At 57.8% G+C, this 14,868-nt stretch overlaps 1 protein-coding gene and 1 long non-coding RNA gene across 2 annotated transcripts in view; both read left to right on the top strand.

Annotated features, from left to right (window-relative positions):
- GNG7 (G protein subunit gamma 7) overlaps positions 1-8,600 on the top strand; it is a 101,460-nt gene extending 92,860 nt beyond the window's left edge. Inside the window, exons 4-5 of the mRNA XM_036890646.2 lie at positions 1,677-1,795; positions 5,298-8,600. Coding sequence (XP_036746541.1) covers positions 1,715-1,795; positions 5,298-5,423 — 207 coding nt within the window. The 5' untranslated portion in view covers positions 1,677-1,714 and the 3' untranslated portion in view covers positions 5,424-8,600. The remainder of the gene's footprint in view (positions 1-1,676; positions 1,796-5,297) is intronic.
- Positions 8,601-12,067: 3,467 nt separating this feature from the next.
- Positions 12,068-14,130, top strand: LOC130679988 (uncharacterized). Its single transcript, XR_008992974.1, has 2 exons — positions 12,068-12,832; positions 13,186-14,130. It is a non-coding gene; the product is annotated as an uncharacterized LOC130679988 (long non-coding RNA).
- The last annotated feature ends 738 nt before the right edge of the window (positions 14,131-14,868 follow it).

Here is a 14,868-nt window from a genome sequence, read left to right as displayed (position 1 = left end):
ATATGTACATGTGCAATCAGGCCCACTCACATAAGCACACGTATGCACAGACACTCACATCTCCATGCTTGCTCATGTGCTTGCATGTATACACACAGGCATTCATATGCACACATATCTACAGACACATGCAAACACACATGCATACAGACATGTGCACATTCACACATACAAACATTCACACTCACAAACACACACACACACACCCCAGTGCAGCCATCTCTGGCTCTTCTGGGGGGCCTGGGTGATAACCCAGCCCAGCGGGAGCCTCTCGTGGCATCACGCCTGGAACAGGAGCCAGCAGTGCTTTGGGCTTAATGCTTAGGGGGGAGGCTGCAGTTGGGGCCGGCTGCCTGGGGTGGCCGGGGTCCTGGGATCCTGGTGGACAGCTCTGAGTGTGGGTGCTGCCCAGGACTGCTCCGTCTTCCAAGGAAAATACGCCGTGGGGCCAGCCTGTTTGTTCTCTGGACGCGCCTATATTTAGCACAGAGTAATTTAGGTATTTTTAAGTCGATCCAAGGGCGGTTTTCCCTGAGTTGGATGTTTTGTGGCTGCTTTGAAGCTCTGTGCTGACTCAGAGTCCTCTGGAAGCCTGCACTCGGGCTCTGCATTCCCAAAGCCGACACACAGGCCTTTTCTGACCCAGACGGGCTGGATGTCTGTTGGGGTGGAAGGGTTGGTGGTGAGATTGCCCTAGAGTCACATGCAGTTGTAACAGATCACAGAGAGAAACCCCTGCACCATTCACTCCATTTTCCCCAGTGGTAACATTTTGTCAAAGTAGGCCCTTTGCACCCCCAGGATATGGGCGTTGACCCACCCCCCTCCCCCCCTACCTCAGAGTCCTGCAGTGTTGCTGTGTGCATGTGACATTTATCACCGGTGCAGGTGTGCAGGTCCACCTCAACCGCCAGCGTGTTCATCATTTCCAGCAAGGACCCCAGAGGTGCCCTTTTGTACCCAAACCCCTCCCTCCCTGCCAGGCCTGCACCCACCCCCTGGCAACCAGAATCTATCCTCTGTGTCTACAATTCTGTCATCTCAAAGATGCACTATGAACGGAACCATGCAGCACGTCCCCTCTGGGAACTGGCTTCTTCCACTCAGCAGAGCTGCCTGCAGATCCACCCAGGGTGCTGTGGTATCCATGGTCCATACACTCCTGCCGCAAAGTAGGCGATTCTTGGAAATCTGCAGCCTGCCTTTACTTTTCTGCAGCGGCCTGGCTCTAATGCCTCCCACACAGACAGTGGTACAATGCATGTGGCAGAAGCACAGAGCTCCTCAATTGTCTGGCCAAAGGTCTGCCCGGCCCCACCTGCTTCCTGGACTCCTGAACTCAGGCTCAGCCCCTCCACTCCCCGCTCCCCAACCCTGGCACTGGGAGAAACACCTGGCCCGGATGTCAGCAGGGAACACCTTGAGCCAGTTCATAGGTTTCATGAACTCTCCTGGGCCCTAGAGGTCACAAACACTTACCCCCAGTTGGCCACAGGAGGGGACTGTGGGAGACGGTGGGCTCAGCTGGACCTCCCGCCCCAACCGGGGGACCAGGACCGGGAGACTCAGGCATCCTGGCAGCAGGGGTTTCCTGAAGGGGACATCCTACCTCCCTGTCCTGCACCTGCCAGCCTGGGGCCTTCAGAGCCCATTCACATCCTCTGCTTCCCCCACAGCTTCCTGGACGTCGGTGGCCCAGAGCTGATGGCAGACAATGTCAGCCACTAACAACATAGCCCAGGCCCGGAAGCTGGTGGAGCAACTTCGCATCGAAGCCGGGATAGAGCGCATCAAGGTGAGCCGGGCAGACAGCAGGTAAAGGACGCAGGGCCCCTGGGCCCGGAGGCTTGGCAGGAGGGCTGGTTTGTGCTCAGCTGTGCCTCTTGCTGTGTGACTTTGGGCCAGTCACCCGACCTCTCGGGGCCATAGTTTCCCCGGTGGAAAGACGCAGCTGATGTAAACCTACGTCGTGGGGTTCCTGATGGGATGCAGTGCTTTATAAATGCCGTGGGCCCAGTGTCAGGGCTGTACCCATCCCCAGCCCTGGGGGTCCTTCCCTGCAGAGCCCCAGTGAAGGCCACTGCAGGCCCCGCCAAAAGGGCCAGTGTGAGGCAGGGGCGTCTCTTCTGGCCCTCTTCTGCAGAGCCATGTCCGGCCCCCCGGGAGCTGACACATGCAGATAGAAGGTAACCGCGTGCTCCAGGAAGGGGGACACAGGGCTCTTCACTGTCAGCTTTCTTCACTTCTGTGTTGTTTGAATTCGTTTAAGTAAGTGTGTTTGCTTTTTTTGCTAAAGAAAGAGAAAGGGCAGCCAGTTCCTGCTCTCAGACACTTGCTTGTCAGTAGTCAGGAACAAGCAAAGCAAATAAGACGGTGCACAGTTGGGCACTCAGCTTGCAGACAGACTTTTTTTTTAATAATTTGCATGACATGAAGTTAACCATTCATTTTGAAGTGCCCAAGTGAGTGGTATTTGGCACACTCACTGTTGCGCAACCACCACCTCTGTCCAGTTCTAGAACATTCCATCACCCCTACAGCAACCCTGTCCCCATGAGCAGTCACCCCCCACAACCCCTCTCCAGCCCACATTCTGTCTGTGGATCTGCCTGTTGTGGACATGTCACACAAATGGGGTCACACACCATGTGGCCTTGGGCGTCTCACTGAGCACTGTGTGGTCAAGGTCCGTCCATGTGTAGTGCGGTCAGGGCTCTGCCCCTTTTTGTGGCTGTATGATATTCCAGTGTATGGATGTAGACAAATTTGAAGTCCACGAGGGACATCAGGACGATACCCAGGACTCACAAGTTTCCCCCTTTCAGTGTGCAGACCAGCAGGCCAGGCATGTGTGGCCTGTTACCCAAGAAAGTGCCTGACACTTTTCAAAGCCACTTTCTCTCCAACCTCATGTACACTTTGCAAAGGATGACACGGTGCCTCAGGGAGGCTGTCGCCTGCCCCAGACCCCAGCTGACGGGGCCAGGTGAGGAGCAGGGAGTCTCTGGAAGACCCAGGTGGCTTACACGTCCACACTTGCCCTGCCAGCTACTCACTGGGTCAGCCAGGGTCCTCCAGGGAAACAGAGCCAGTAGGGTTTGTGCTTACGTAGAGGGAGGAGATTCTAAGGAGTCGGCTCACGTGACTGTGGGGCTGGCAAGTCCGAGATCTGCAGGGCAGGCTGGAGACCCCAGGAAGAGCTGATGCTGCGGCTCAGCCCCAAGGCCTTGAATTCCTTCCTTGAGGGACCGCAGTCTTTTCACTGATCAGGTGTGGCCCACCTGTGTCATGGCGGGTCATCTGCTCTACTCAAGGTCAACCATTTAAACGTTAGTCCCATCTTCAAAAAAGTCTTCATGAAGACATCTAGAGTATTGGCTCAGTCCTCAATTTCCCAAGCACCTCTCCTCCCACCATCAGCACTGGCCTCAGGGACTCATTGCGAAGGGGTGGCCCGGCCCCTGGTGTAGACACACACGTCCGGGCCGCCTCCAGGTGTGTGGGGGCTGCGTGCCTCCCACGAGGTGTCTGGATGTTCCAGAACTCTGAGCACCCACAACATCCCTGGCGGTGAAGAAAGAGAAAGCTCTGGTTGAAGTGGTTTCCCCTCAGCAGGCTGCTGCCGCCCCGAGCCCAGCGAAGAGCCATGATTCATCCACCCATTTGATGTTCCGGAGGAGTCCCAGCCGCCTCTTTGAAAGGCGGGAGGAGGGGAGGCGGGACCCGACCCGCTCTCCCCCCAAGTCCCCCCTGAGGTTTCTGTCCCCCCAGGTGGGCGACCAGAGCTGCAGAACGTGGGCCCAGCTGCAAGGCCAGCCCGGCCGAGGCCTGGCCAAGGGCAGCACGGTGGGCACAGGGGCGGCCCCAGCACTCCTGCCAGTGCCAGGCTTTGGGGCCACATGCCGGAGCCACAGCATGAGCTACTTGCAGGGTCCAGAGACTATTTTTGTCATCTGGGAGGGTTGCTTTCCAAATAGAACTCTGGAAACCAAGCTGGGTGGACTCCTCAAAGGCAGTGGTCTTGCGAGCCGCCAGCGTGCTCTCGACGGTGGAGAAGAGCGCCGTGCAGGCCAAACCTGGAGGCAAGGCGCAGACTCAGAAGCACCGGGTGTCCTTATCGTTCAGGGGTGCAAGGTCTAGGCCACAGAGGCCCCCCCAGACCACAGACATGGCCACCTTCAAGGCCTCTCTCACTCCTGCCTGGTCTACCCTCGCAATTCCCCCTGCGTGGTGCCACTGCCTCGTAGCCGCAGAGGTGAGGAACCTGGGGCTGAGGCCCCCCGGGGGAGGAGTCCAGGGACTCCCACTCACCCTGCTTGGGACACCTGAAACCCAGCCCTGCTGGGGTGAGCAGAGGGCAGCCGCACCCCCACCCACTCCCAGTGCAGCACCAGGAGCATGAGGCATGTGGCTGAGGGATTGCTGCAGCCTGCCAGGTGGCACCCTTGATCTGTGACCCCCTCCAGCTCCCTGGATGCTTAGCACCCCCTTTCCCCACATCAGCTTTTCCAGGGGCTAAGGGGGCCCCTCCCTGAATCTCTGCCCTCATCTTTCAGGGACCCTTTGCAGGTGGGTCTAGGTGTCAGCCCCCTCGCCAGGTCAGCGAGACCCTGCTGGTGCAGACCACAGCGGCCAATGCACTGGGCCTGTCCTGCAGCCTCCCTCCTGCCTGTGTGCCTCTGCGGCCCTTTGCTGGCCGGGCCAGAGCCAGACTGGACCCTGAGGAGGGCGCTGCCCTCCCTGAGCCCTCTATCACCATCTGGGAGGTGCCTGCCGAGGGGGCCACAGCCTCTCCTTCCTCTTCTTTAAATAGTGGCAAAATACACAGAACATAAAACTTACCATTTATTTAGGACATTCCCAGAACTTTGCCACCATCAACTCTCTCTAGTTCCAGAACATTCCAGCTGCCCAAATTAAACCCCGTCCCCTTGAGCAGTCACCCCCACCCCTTCCCCAGGACCCCGGCACCCACAAGCCCACATTCTGTCTGTGGATCCGCCTGTTGTGGACGTGTGACAGAAACGGGGTCACACCGTGTGTGGCCTTCTGTGTCTGGCATCTCACCAAGCACCGTGTGTTCAGGGTCCATCCGTGTGTAGCGTGTGTCAGGGCTCCGCTCCTTTCTGTCTCTGGGTAATGCTCCACATGTGGGTGGACACGTGTGTGGGTCTGCTCTGCAGCTGAGGGGCACGGGCAGCGTCTTCCCGCGCCTGGTGGTGTGCGCCGTGCTGCTGTGGGCGTGCGTCTGTCAGCGCTTCTCACTCTCCCTCTCTCGTCCTTGTGCCCACACACAGGTCTCCAAAGCCTCCTCCGAACTCATGAGTTACTGTGAGCAGCACGCCCGGAACGACCCGCTGCTGGTCGGAGTCCCGGCCTCCGAGAACCCCTTTAAGGACAAGAAGCCTTGTATTATCCTATAGCTCTGTCTCCTGCCGTGTGCCGCTCTGTCTCTCTCTCTCTCTGTCTCTCTCAGCCAGAGCATCATTCAGCACACAGTCGAGAAAACGTTTCAAATCCCAAAACTTCTGATTCCAAAAGAAATGCAAAAAGTTGCCACCACCCAAATGGGGTAAAATGTATCCTCTGGGTCTAGATGGATTTTCTGACCCAACAACGCAGCCCTCTCACGGCCCAGCCGAAGGAGAGCCGTCTGAGTTGTGATCCGGAGCAAAGTCGGGCCAGAAGAAGGCAAGGGGCCGGGTGAATGTACCACTGGCCTGGGCAACCCAGCGGGGTGGCGATTCTCACACAATTGGCCATTTGTGGAAAGATCTTTCTCTTCTTTTCTGTAAGCAGAGTAAACTTGGGTGGGGAGTAGGGGAGAGACGTAGTTCAGTTCTGTGGAAGAATTTCTCCTTTTCATTTAAAAAATTGTTACTCTATCCTGCTAAACTCAGATTTCAATGGCTGACTGTGTAGCTAAACTGTACTGTGTCACAGTGCACAGATGGGTTTTAGGGGCCGGGAGGGGGACAGGGCCGGGAGGGGGGCTTTGCCTGTGAAATGCCAAGTGTCACCCCACTGTGTGGCATTTGTATGGCATGTGTCACTTGACAGCCACGCCGTGGCCCCTGCCCTTTCCTGGGGACCCCACCCATCACAGCATCAGATTCTCAGCAAGGCACCCTGGCCCCTGGAATGGCCGACTGAGCTTTGTTTTGTCTTCAGCACGAGACATTGATGCAGGCAGTTAGAAGCTGCGGTCGTACAGGATGGTTTTGTCGTTTTTCCATTTTAATGCACCGCCATGGCCATTTTTCAAACAGAAATGCAGCCAGGGAGGCCCTGCCTGGTGGCTGCACCCACCTGGTGCTTCAAGTAAAAGGCGTTAACTTATCTAACTTATCTGGAAGTGAGGTGCCATGTGAGTAGAATTCGTCACTCTTTCCAACAGCCTTGGGAATTTAAGGTGTCATAGAGTTGAAGGCTGGGGGTGGGGAGAGCTTTTTTTTTTCTTTTTAATTGTCCTCAGTTACTGCTGAATGCACGCTCTTCCGCACCTGCCAGCATGGCCAGCAGCCACTGGGACCCCACTTGCCACGTGGGGTGTGAGGGGGCCACACGCAAACAGCAGGAAGAAACAAGCCCAGCTCTGACCCCTGGGCTCCAAGGGGCGGCAGAGCCTAGGACCCTGCCAGCTGGGCCCTCACCTCCCAGGCCTGAGGGGCAGGGCCACAGCCTCGTGTTGCTCTCCCAAGGCCTCTGCTCACCCGGAGCCCCGGGGCCTGGCAATGCCGGGAGGGCTTTGGGCGGGACACAGGTGGGGTGGCCCTGCACCCCTGCCGCACGCTGGCTCCCACTGGAGGGCCCAGCCTTTCTCCCCGGCTGGTCCGGGAACACCAGGGCCTTTGGGGGCCTGGCTCCCCCAAACCTGCAGTGGGACGGGGAAGCCACAAAGGCTGCTAGTGTTGCAGGCCCTTTCACTGGGCAGGGAACCAGCCAGCCCTGGGGCGCCCTCACCTTCATCTGCAGCAGGAACGGAAGCCCGCTCTGGACCCCAGGACTGCCCCTGGGGGAGGCCTGGGCGTGGCGGGGATTGACCCCAGACTCGGAGGGAGCGGGTGGCATAGTGAGGCTTGTAGAAGCCCCCCTGGCTGACCACCCTGCCGGCCCTTCCCACTAGCCATGCTGACTGGTGACCGGGACCCCCCCGTGCTCTGTGCAAGAGGCCTTAATCCCTGAGCCCGTGTCAGATCCTTGCACGCTCGTCTTTCTCCTGCGGCCCCCCGACCCTGCCCCATACCACTCCGCGGGCCACCAGGCCCCAAAGAGGACAGGAGGCCCCAATCTCCGTGTCGGGAGTGCCCCGGGGCCCAGACCTGTCTCTCTCTCTGCCCCCGGCCCCGCCAGCTGTGCCAAGCCCAGCGCCGCTGTGTCCTTACCCAAGTGACCCTGAGAAGCCGGCCAGCGGGAGAGAAAGCCCAGGAACGCTGGCTGAGGGAGTTTGGCAGCCCCATTGCCTTCCCCAGGCGCAGCCAGCCAGCATCCTGCCACCACCCTACCCCCGACCTGGGGCAAATCCAGACTTCTCAGGTGGGAGCGCCCAGGGCCTGAGCCGTGACCCCGAGGCCCAGGTCCCCCCACCCATCACCATGCCTGCTCAGCTGCCGCCCCCACGGCCCACTCCTTGTCCCCTGAGCCTCGGACCCCAGGGAGGTGGCCATTGGCAGAAGCCACCCTGGTTGTCTTTCTAGGTGAGTGGGAAAAAAAACCCTTTTCCTTTCTCTTTTTTTCTTTTTAGAGCAAACCTCCATGTCCGTAGTGTAGGCCTGAGGTATTAGTAACTGTTCGTGCTTGCCTGGCAAGTGTCCGGCTCGGGATCCCGGTCTTCGTGTGCAGGCTGTGTCTGCCTGCGGGGCGGCAGCCTGGGCCGTGGGGAAGCTGGCATCTACGCCCAGTCATGGCGGAGAAAATTAAAGATGCCCTCCCCACCAAGGCAGAGGCCAGGGTGGGAGGCGCGGGGTCTCCCGTTCTCCTGCAGCCCGGGTCTGTTTCCGCTGGGCCGGCCGAGCCCCGGCCCGGTAGCCGATGGGGCTCCAGGAAGGGGCTAGTGTGCTCCCCACCTCGTGCTCCCCAGCGGGGACCCCCAGGCCAGGAGTTAGGTGGCTCAGCTGTGACCTCCGGCCCGGCGAAGGTGCTGCCTCGCTTCCCGCCGTGCACAGGGCCACGCTGGGCCTCCAGGCGGCCCCCCAAGCTGGGGAGCAGCCCCGGCGCGCCGCCCCCCTTGCGGGCAGGAAGAGGCCCCCGGACCCGCGCCTCCAGCCAAAGGCCTCGCCCTTCAGGAGCACTTCGGGCAGCCCGCCTGCCACGGGGTCTCCTGAAAAGAAGCCATACTCTCTCGGTTGCTCCACCCTCCTCCTTGCGTGTCCATGGAAACCATTGCCAAACACTGTAAAGACCAGTCCGTTTTCAGAAGCAGTCTGTAGTTCTAGCAGGTTCTACCCCATCCGCGTGAATGTCCAGTGGTTTTTATTTATGATTTTTAACAAAAGATTCCAGGTGTGCCACACCCACTTTCTCGCAGTGTTTTAATACCGTGTGGAATTGTTAATACAAAGTGAATTAATCCACAATAAACAGGCTCACTGTTCCTTTTCTGCCGGCTCTGGGCCCTTCCTTCTGCTTGGGGCTGGGGGGGGGGGCAGGTGCCGCGGGCTCGGCTCCAGCAGCGAGGGGCCGTCGCCCCGCCTCGGCTCCCCTGCCCCGGCCTGCGGGCGGCAGCAGCACAAGGTCGCCCTCCGCTGCGATGCGCTTTCCCATTTGCAGTTGGAAGTCTCGGGCGGGAAGCTGTTTGAGGATCTGCGCCCGCCTGGGCCGCGCGGCCCACGGTCTGGGCTTGCCGCTGTCGGGGGGCCGCCGGGCCCGGAGGGAAAGCGCCTCGCTCGGTCGAGGTCTTGGCGCCTGGGAAAGGCCGAACGTCGCCCTCCCTGGCCCTGCAGTCCCCCAGGGAGGAAGTCGAGTAGTCTTGGCTCCGGAAGGAATTAAATTTTTAATAAAAAAATCTGTAAATGGGTGGTTCTGACCCCTGAGCAGAGAAGACCTTTCTCTGTGTAAAACATTTGTAGATTCAACTACAATAAAAAAATTTTCTCCCATCTATCAAAAAGTGTACAATGAGAAGGCAGTTTGAGAACTGAAAAGAGACTAACCTCATGACCCCACGATCCCACTTCTGGGCATGTGCACAGAAGAACTGACGCGGGGCCTCGAACAGCTGTTCACACACCCACTTTCACAGCACGATTCACAGGGCCAAGGGTGGGAATGCCCCAGTGCCCACTGACAGGATGGATAAACACGACACGGTCCATGCACACCCTGGAATAGTACCCAGCCTTAAAAAGGAAGGAAATTCTGACACCTGCTACAACGTGGATAAATCTTGGTGGCAGTGACATAAGCCAGACAGGGAAGGACAGACCCTGTCTGATCTCCCTCCCAGGAGGTCCCCAGAGGACCCACATCCACAGAGACAGAAAGTGGGTGGTGGGCCAGGGGCTGGGGGAGGGGGTGGGGGGTTAGTGTTTCTGGGGACAGAGCTTCAGTCTGGGAGGATGGAAAGTTCTGGAGATGGAGGGTGGGGATGGTTGTATGACATGTGAATGTACATACCGCCACTGAATCGCACACTTAAAATAGTAAATTTCATGTTTGTATATTTTAACACACACACATGCACACAAAATGCAACCTTACCCAACATCCACCTGCATGGCTAAAATATAAAAGATGGGCATTGCTGGGGACATAGAGCAGCCTGAGCCCTCAGAGGCTGGTGGTAGGAGTGTGAGATGCTACAACCACTTTGGGAAAAGGTCTGGCCGTTTCTTATACAACTGAACACACATTCACTCTATGATCTGGCAGTTCCTCTCATAGATGTTTACACAAGAGACAGTGAAACATATGTCCACAAAGATTCTTGGAAGGATTATTGAGAGCAGCTTGTGACATAATAGTCAAAAATCTGGGAACATGTCAGGCGTTCAGCAACAGGTGGATGGATAAACAAACTGCTGCATGCATAGCCCGGAACCCCCCTCAGCAGGACAAGGGAATAAAGCACCATGATGTGCAAGGACCTGCTGAGTCCAAAACTGTGTGCCAAGCAAAATAAGAGGATGGCCGGTGTGATTTCATATATGAGGTTCTGGAACAGCCAAGCCTGTATGTGGCCTGGGAGGTCAGAAGAATGGTCCGCAAGACAGTCACATCCTAGTCCCCAGAACCTGTGGACGTGTCACCTTACATGGGGCAAGAGGAATTTTGGAAATGGGATTAAGTCAAGTATCTTGAGATGGGGGTGACTCTGGATTCCCCGGGGGGCCCAGTGTTCCCACAATGGTCCCCGTGAGATCGAGGCAAGAGAGAGATGGAAAGCCTTGCAGCACCCAGGGCCAGGCACCCAAGACTGTCACAGGGACCCAGTCCTTGGGTTTGTAGGGGTCACTGCCACCCACAAGGCCTCTCCCTCCTAAAGAGAATGGGTGTGTGGGTGTCCTGCAGCTGCTGTGATAAAGGGCCATGAACTGGATGGCTTAAAACAACCGACATGACGCATCTGCTGTTCTGGAAGCTCCCGGGGAGGGTCCTCCCTGCCTCTTCCAGCCTGGGTGGCTCCAGCAGTCCCTGGGCGGGAGCCACAGCTCCCCGGTCTCTGCTGCCATTATCACAGGCTTCTCCTCTTGTCCCTGTGTGTCTCCTCGTATGAGGACACCAGTCACTGCATCCGGGCCCACCCTAACCCAGCACATCTGCCAAGAGCCTATTTCCAAATACAGCACATTGGGAGGTTCTAGGTGGATGTGTATTTGGGGGAGACACTCGTCAACCCACTGCTGCAGATCCTTCCAGATTCTTCCATTTGGCTGAGGGAATACCTCACTGTATTTCCACTGAACACACTTCATTTATTCACTTACTGTCAATCTACAGTCTTTTTCCCTTCCAGTTTCGGTACTTACTCCTTTTCTTCTTTTAAACACATTTAAAAACCTCAAGTGGAAACAGCCCAGCCTCCCTGTGACCTTCGGCGAGTCACTCTAACAACTGCTGCTTTATTTCAGAGCTGAAGGCAAGGTCAAAGGCATCAGAGGAGACCTTCAGGGGTTCTTTATAGCGATATGAGGCACCATCCACCACCAGGACTGGGCGTCCACGCCAAAACACGGTCTCAGACTATCGGAAACAAGGACTGTGGGAGCTGTGAGAGTCCGTCAGTTAATTCCAGAAGCCCTGTCCCTAACATGCTTCCATCTCTCCTGGAACTTCAAAGTCATCGCCCTCCTAAAGGAACATGAAATGCAGACACACAGAGGGTATCCCAGTGTTGTAGGCGCCTGGGGTTCCTGCGAAGCAGACGGAGAGGTATGCAGGATGTTTATTGGCAAGGACTCTGGGGATCAAACGTGGAGGGGCCTAGGAGGGGTCTCTGTGACCCTGGGGGGGCTCTGGAACTGGAACAGCCTGTCAGAACTGTCCCCTTTTGGGGCCCAAATGCAGGCCTTTGTATCTCCGTCAATGATCGGCCATTGGACAGGCTGCCTCCAGAACGCTATGACCCCTGACCAGGCAGCTCTCTGCAGCTGAAGCACCTCCCGAAGGGCCGGCGGCTGAAGGGCCAGCGGCTGAAGGGCGTCCACGGACCACACTCCCGGAGGCCGCGCAACTCGTCCTCCTGCGAGGGGACGTGGGCGGTGCATCTCCACGCCCACCAGCCTCAATATCTTACATTCTCCTACACGAAAACATTGGCACCAAGAGACTCCACTAAAATAGAAACTTCTGGAAACTGACCAATACAGAGGGGAGAACGATTACCCCCAGCCAACCTTCACTCTGCACGTTTTATTTATAATGATTAGGAAGCTTTATTTTCATGCTAAAGAAAGGCTAACCGACACTGTGATGTACATCTGAAACCACGATAAGATTGTATATTATCAGTACTTTAATAAAGAAAAAAGAAAAGATAAACACTTTCACAAGGCCTGGGTGCAGAAGCAGAAGTGCTTATCTGAATCCAGTCCACCGGGACTTCTGCCTTCCACCCGCTGCCCGCTCCGAAGCCCTCCTGTCGGAAGGTCCCTGCTCCGGACGCCTGCCCGCTCTCCAGCTCCCGCCCTCCTGGCGAGTCCAAGAGATGCAGCCAGCGAGGCGGGCTCAGGATTCAGTCTCCCCCAGAGATGCAAAGAGATGAGGGAAAAAGCCCCACATTAGGGGCATTGTAGGCAGCAAAGCTCCAGGATGGCGGGGCTCCCCTGGGTGGCCACGTCAGGCTCAGCGCTTTCTGCAGGACACGCGTGGTGGATATGTAGCAGCCAGCACTGGGCTTAAGTGGGAAGGGTGATGCAAGGCCTTGTGGCGAGCCGGCCCTAGGAGTGTGGCACACTTTTTTGCCAAAATGTATCAGTCTGGGAAGAACTCCAAGCCCGAGATTGAGAAAGAAAGCTTGCCTCTGGTCAGGACACGGGCTGTCAGCCTGCACCGGAGCAGAGCAGGGTGAAGTGAGCAGGGCTGGCCGGCAGGCCCCCAGGGTCGTGGTCCGGGCTCTGCCCCTCACTCACTCTACACTCTCATGGAGCAACCACGCCCCTCTTCTCGTGCCTTCATATGAGACGATCTCAGTGCTGCCCTCTTACTCCGCTGATATTCATGATCAAGAAAACGAGTCCTTGCAGGCTGAGTGACACTGGGATTCTGGAGCAAGTAGCGGTGACACTACCGCTTCTAAAGCCTCAGGTCCTGGGCAGGAGATTGGCGGTGAGGAGGAGAAAGGAGAGCCCCTGCCCTGGAGAACATTCAGGAAAAGCCCTGCTTGCTCTGCCAGGTAGTGTGTCTGCCCCCAGCCCGTTCCCTACGTATCAGGAGGGCTCTGGAAAGGGTCTGTGTTTGGCAGGCATTCGTGTCCCCACTCTCACAGCCACATGGGGCTGCCTCCGGAAAGGAGGAATTCCCAGACCAGGGTCTAAAAGGTTCACTGGACAATCTGGGCACAATTGTAGGGTCAGAGCTACGGTCACGCATCTAATGGGAGGATAAAACACAGGGGCTTAGGGATAAAAGGAAGCCAAAGCCGGACCCCTGGGTCATGTAACTGCTTCCCCAGCAACATCCCATCACTGGGAGGGAATGGCGGAAGCTGCCCTCCTCCCAACTCCTGCTGTCTGGTCTCTCTGCCAGCCTAATCCTGGCCATTTGGAGCAGAGGGAGGGAGGAAATGCCCTTCACGTCTGGTCTCTTTCCTGGCTGGCACACTTGGAGACGTTCCCTCTGCGGGCTCTTGAAGGCTCTTCGTTTTCAGGAGACACCTCAGGACGGGAGGGCAGCGGGCTTAGGCCCGGGACTGCGGGACCCACTCTCCTCCCATGACTGCTGCAGGGGGACCTGAGCGCCGCGAGGGCTCAGCAGTGCGTCCACATGGCCTCTGAAAGCATCCAACAAGAGGCAGCAGGTGAAATGGAAAAGGAACTGGTGGGGCAGGTTCTGCCACCAGCTTTGCTGGGGACTTCCACAGCTCATGGCTTTGCATCTCTGTTTTCTCCTCTGCAAAATGAGGATAATAACACCGAGGTTGTTGTGAAGATATTTAGATATTTAATAAGCATAAAGGGCATAATAGGCATTCAACAAGTAAATTTGGCTGGCAGTCTTAAGATGCTGTAGCGCCCTCGACATCCAACTGGGGATGGCAGGAGGAAGTGACGGCGGACGCCCTGATTCGGGGAGCATTTCCTGCCACATGCCGACCCGCGCTTACTATCTGTTGGTGGACCTTATCTCCACAGTCCGGCTGTCATGGACAGACGCAATAGGCTTGCAAAAGTCAGCTGGCACGACGGAAAAAATGAAAAATAAATCTTAAAACACAGCTCACTGCCATGGCTGCCGTGATACAAGGTGGTGCACAGGGAGGATGGGTACAGGCAGCTCTCCATGCTGGCCCCTGCGCTGGCCGGCCAGGAGGCTGCGGGCCGCCAGCCAGCACAGAGCCCTGGGCCGGGTGGGAAGGCTGGCCGGGCCTCTGGGCTGAGCTGACTTCCGCTCGGCCAGCCGCCGCTTCCTGCCCGTTTCTCCGAAGTCAGGAGCCGCCTTGCTCCCAGCGCTCTGGCCATCGCACCTCTCTTCTCTGAATCCAGGAGGCCCCCCGGGAGAGGGCCCGGCTCCCTTCTCGGAAGGGGTGCCGCCCGTCGCCTGCTTCCCGGGGCGGCCTCGGGCGGGAGGCTCAGTCTGATGGGCCGGGACCCACCTGGGGGGTCTCAGTCTCCCCCTAACTTCCTGCGGGCGGCCTCGGCGGCTGGGCTCTGCTCCTCAAGCTCGGGCCACAGCCCAACCGGGGCGTCCGGCGCGGAAACCAGAGGGCCCCACGGCCCTCACCCCGACTGGGCCACACATTCCAGCGCCTCCCCGGGACTACCGGCCCCTGTGGCCCTCGAAAGCGTCTCAGACACTGCCAGGCCTCGCCGGCCACGTGGCTGCGCAGAAGGCGCCAGAGCAAAGCTCCGCCCCCGCGAGGCTGCGCAGAAAGCTCCAAGCCAGGCTCCGCCCCACGGCCGCGCCTAAGGCCCCAGAGCCAGGTGGGCAAGAGCATTCTCAGAAGCTGACGCTAAGGCTCAGCCTCTGATTGGACGAGCGTCTCAGGGAACTGAAGCGGACACGATGCGCATATTCAGATAGGGGCGGAGCCTTCAACATAGGTCCCGCCCACTCACACCTGGGCTGTAAAATACACCAGGGAGAAACCTCTAGAACAGCACCAGGTGGGCACCTGGGTGCAGAACAGGGCTGAGTACCTGGGCTGTGTTCTTCACACCATGGCCAGAGCCAGCTTGACACATCTTGGTTAATCCGTTGCCCCTGATTAAA

Source organism: Manis pentadactyla, chromosome 12 (genome assembly GCF_030020395.1).
Source record: "Manis pentadactyla isolate mManPen7 chromosome 12, mManPen7.hap1, whole genome shotgun sequence".
Taxonomy (NCBI): domain Eukaryota; kingdom Metazoa; phylum Chordata; class Mammalia; order Pholidota; family Manidae; genus Manis; species Manis pentadactyla.
This window is presented reverse-complemented; position numbering and strand designations above follow the sequence as displayed.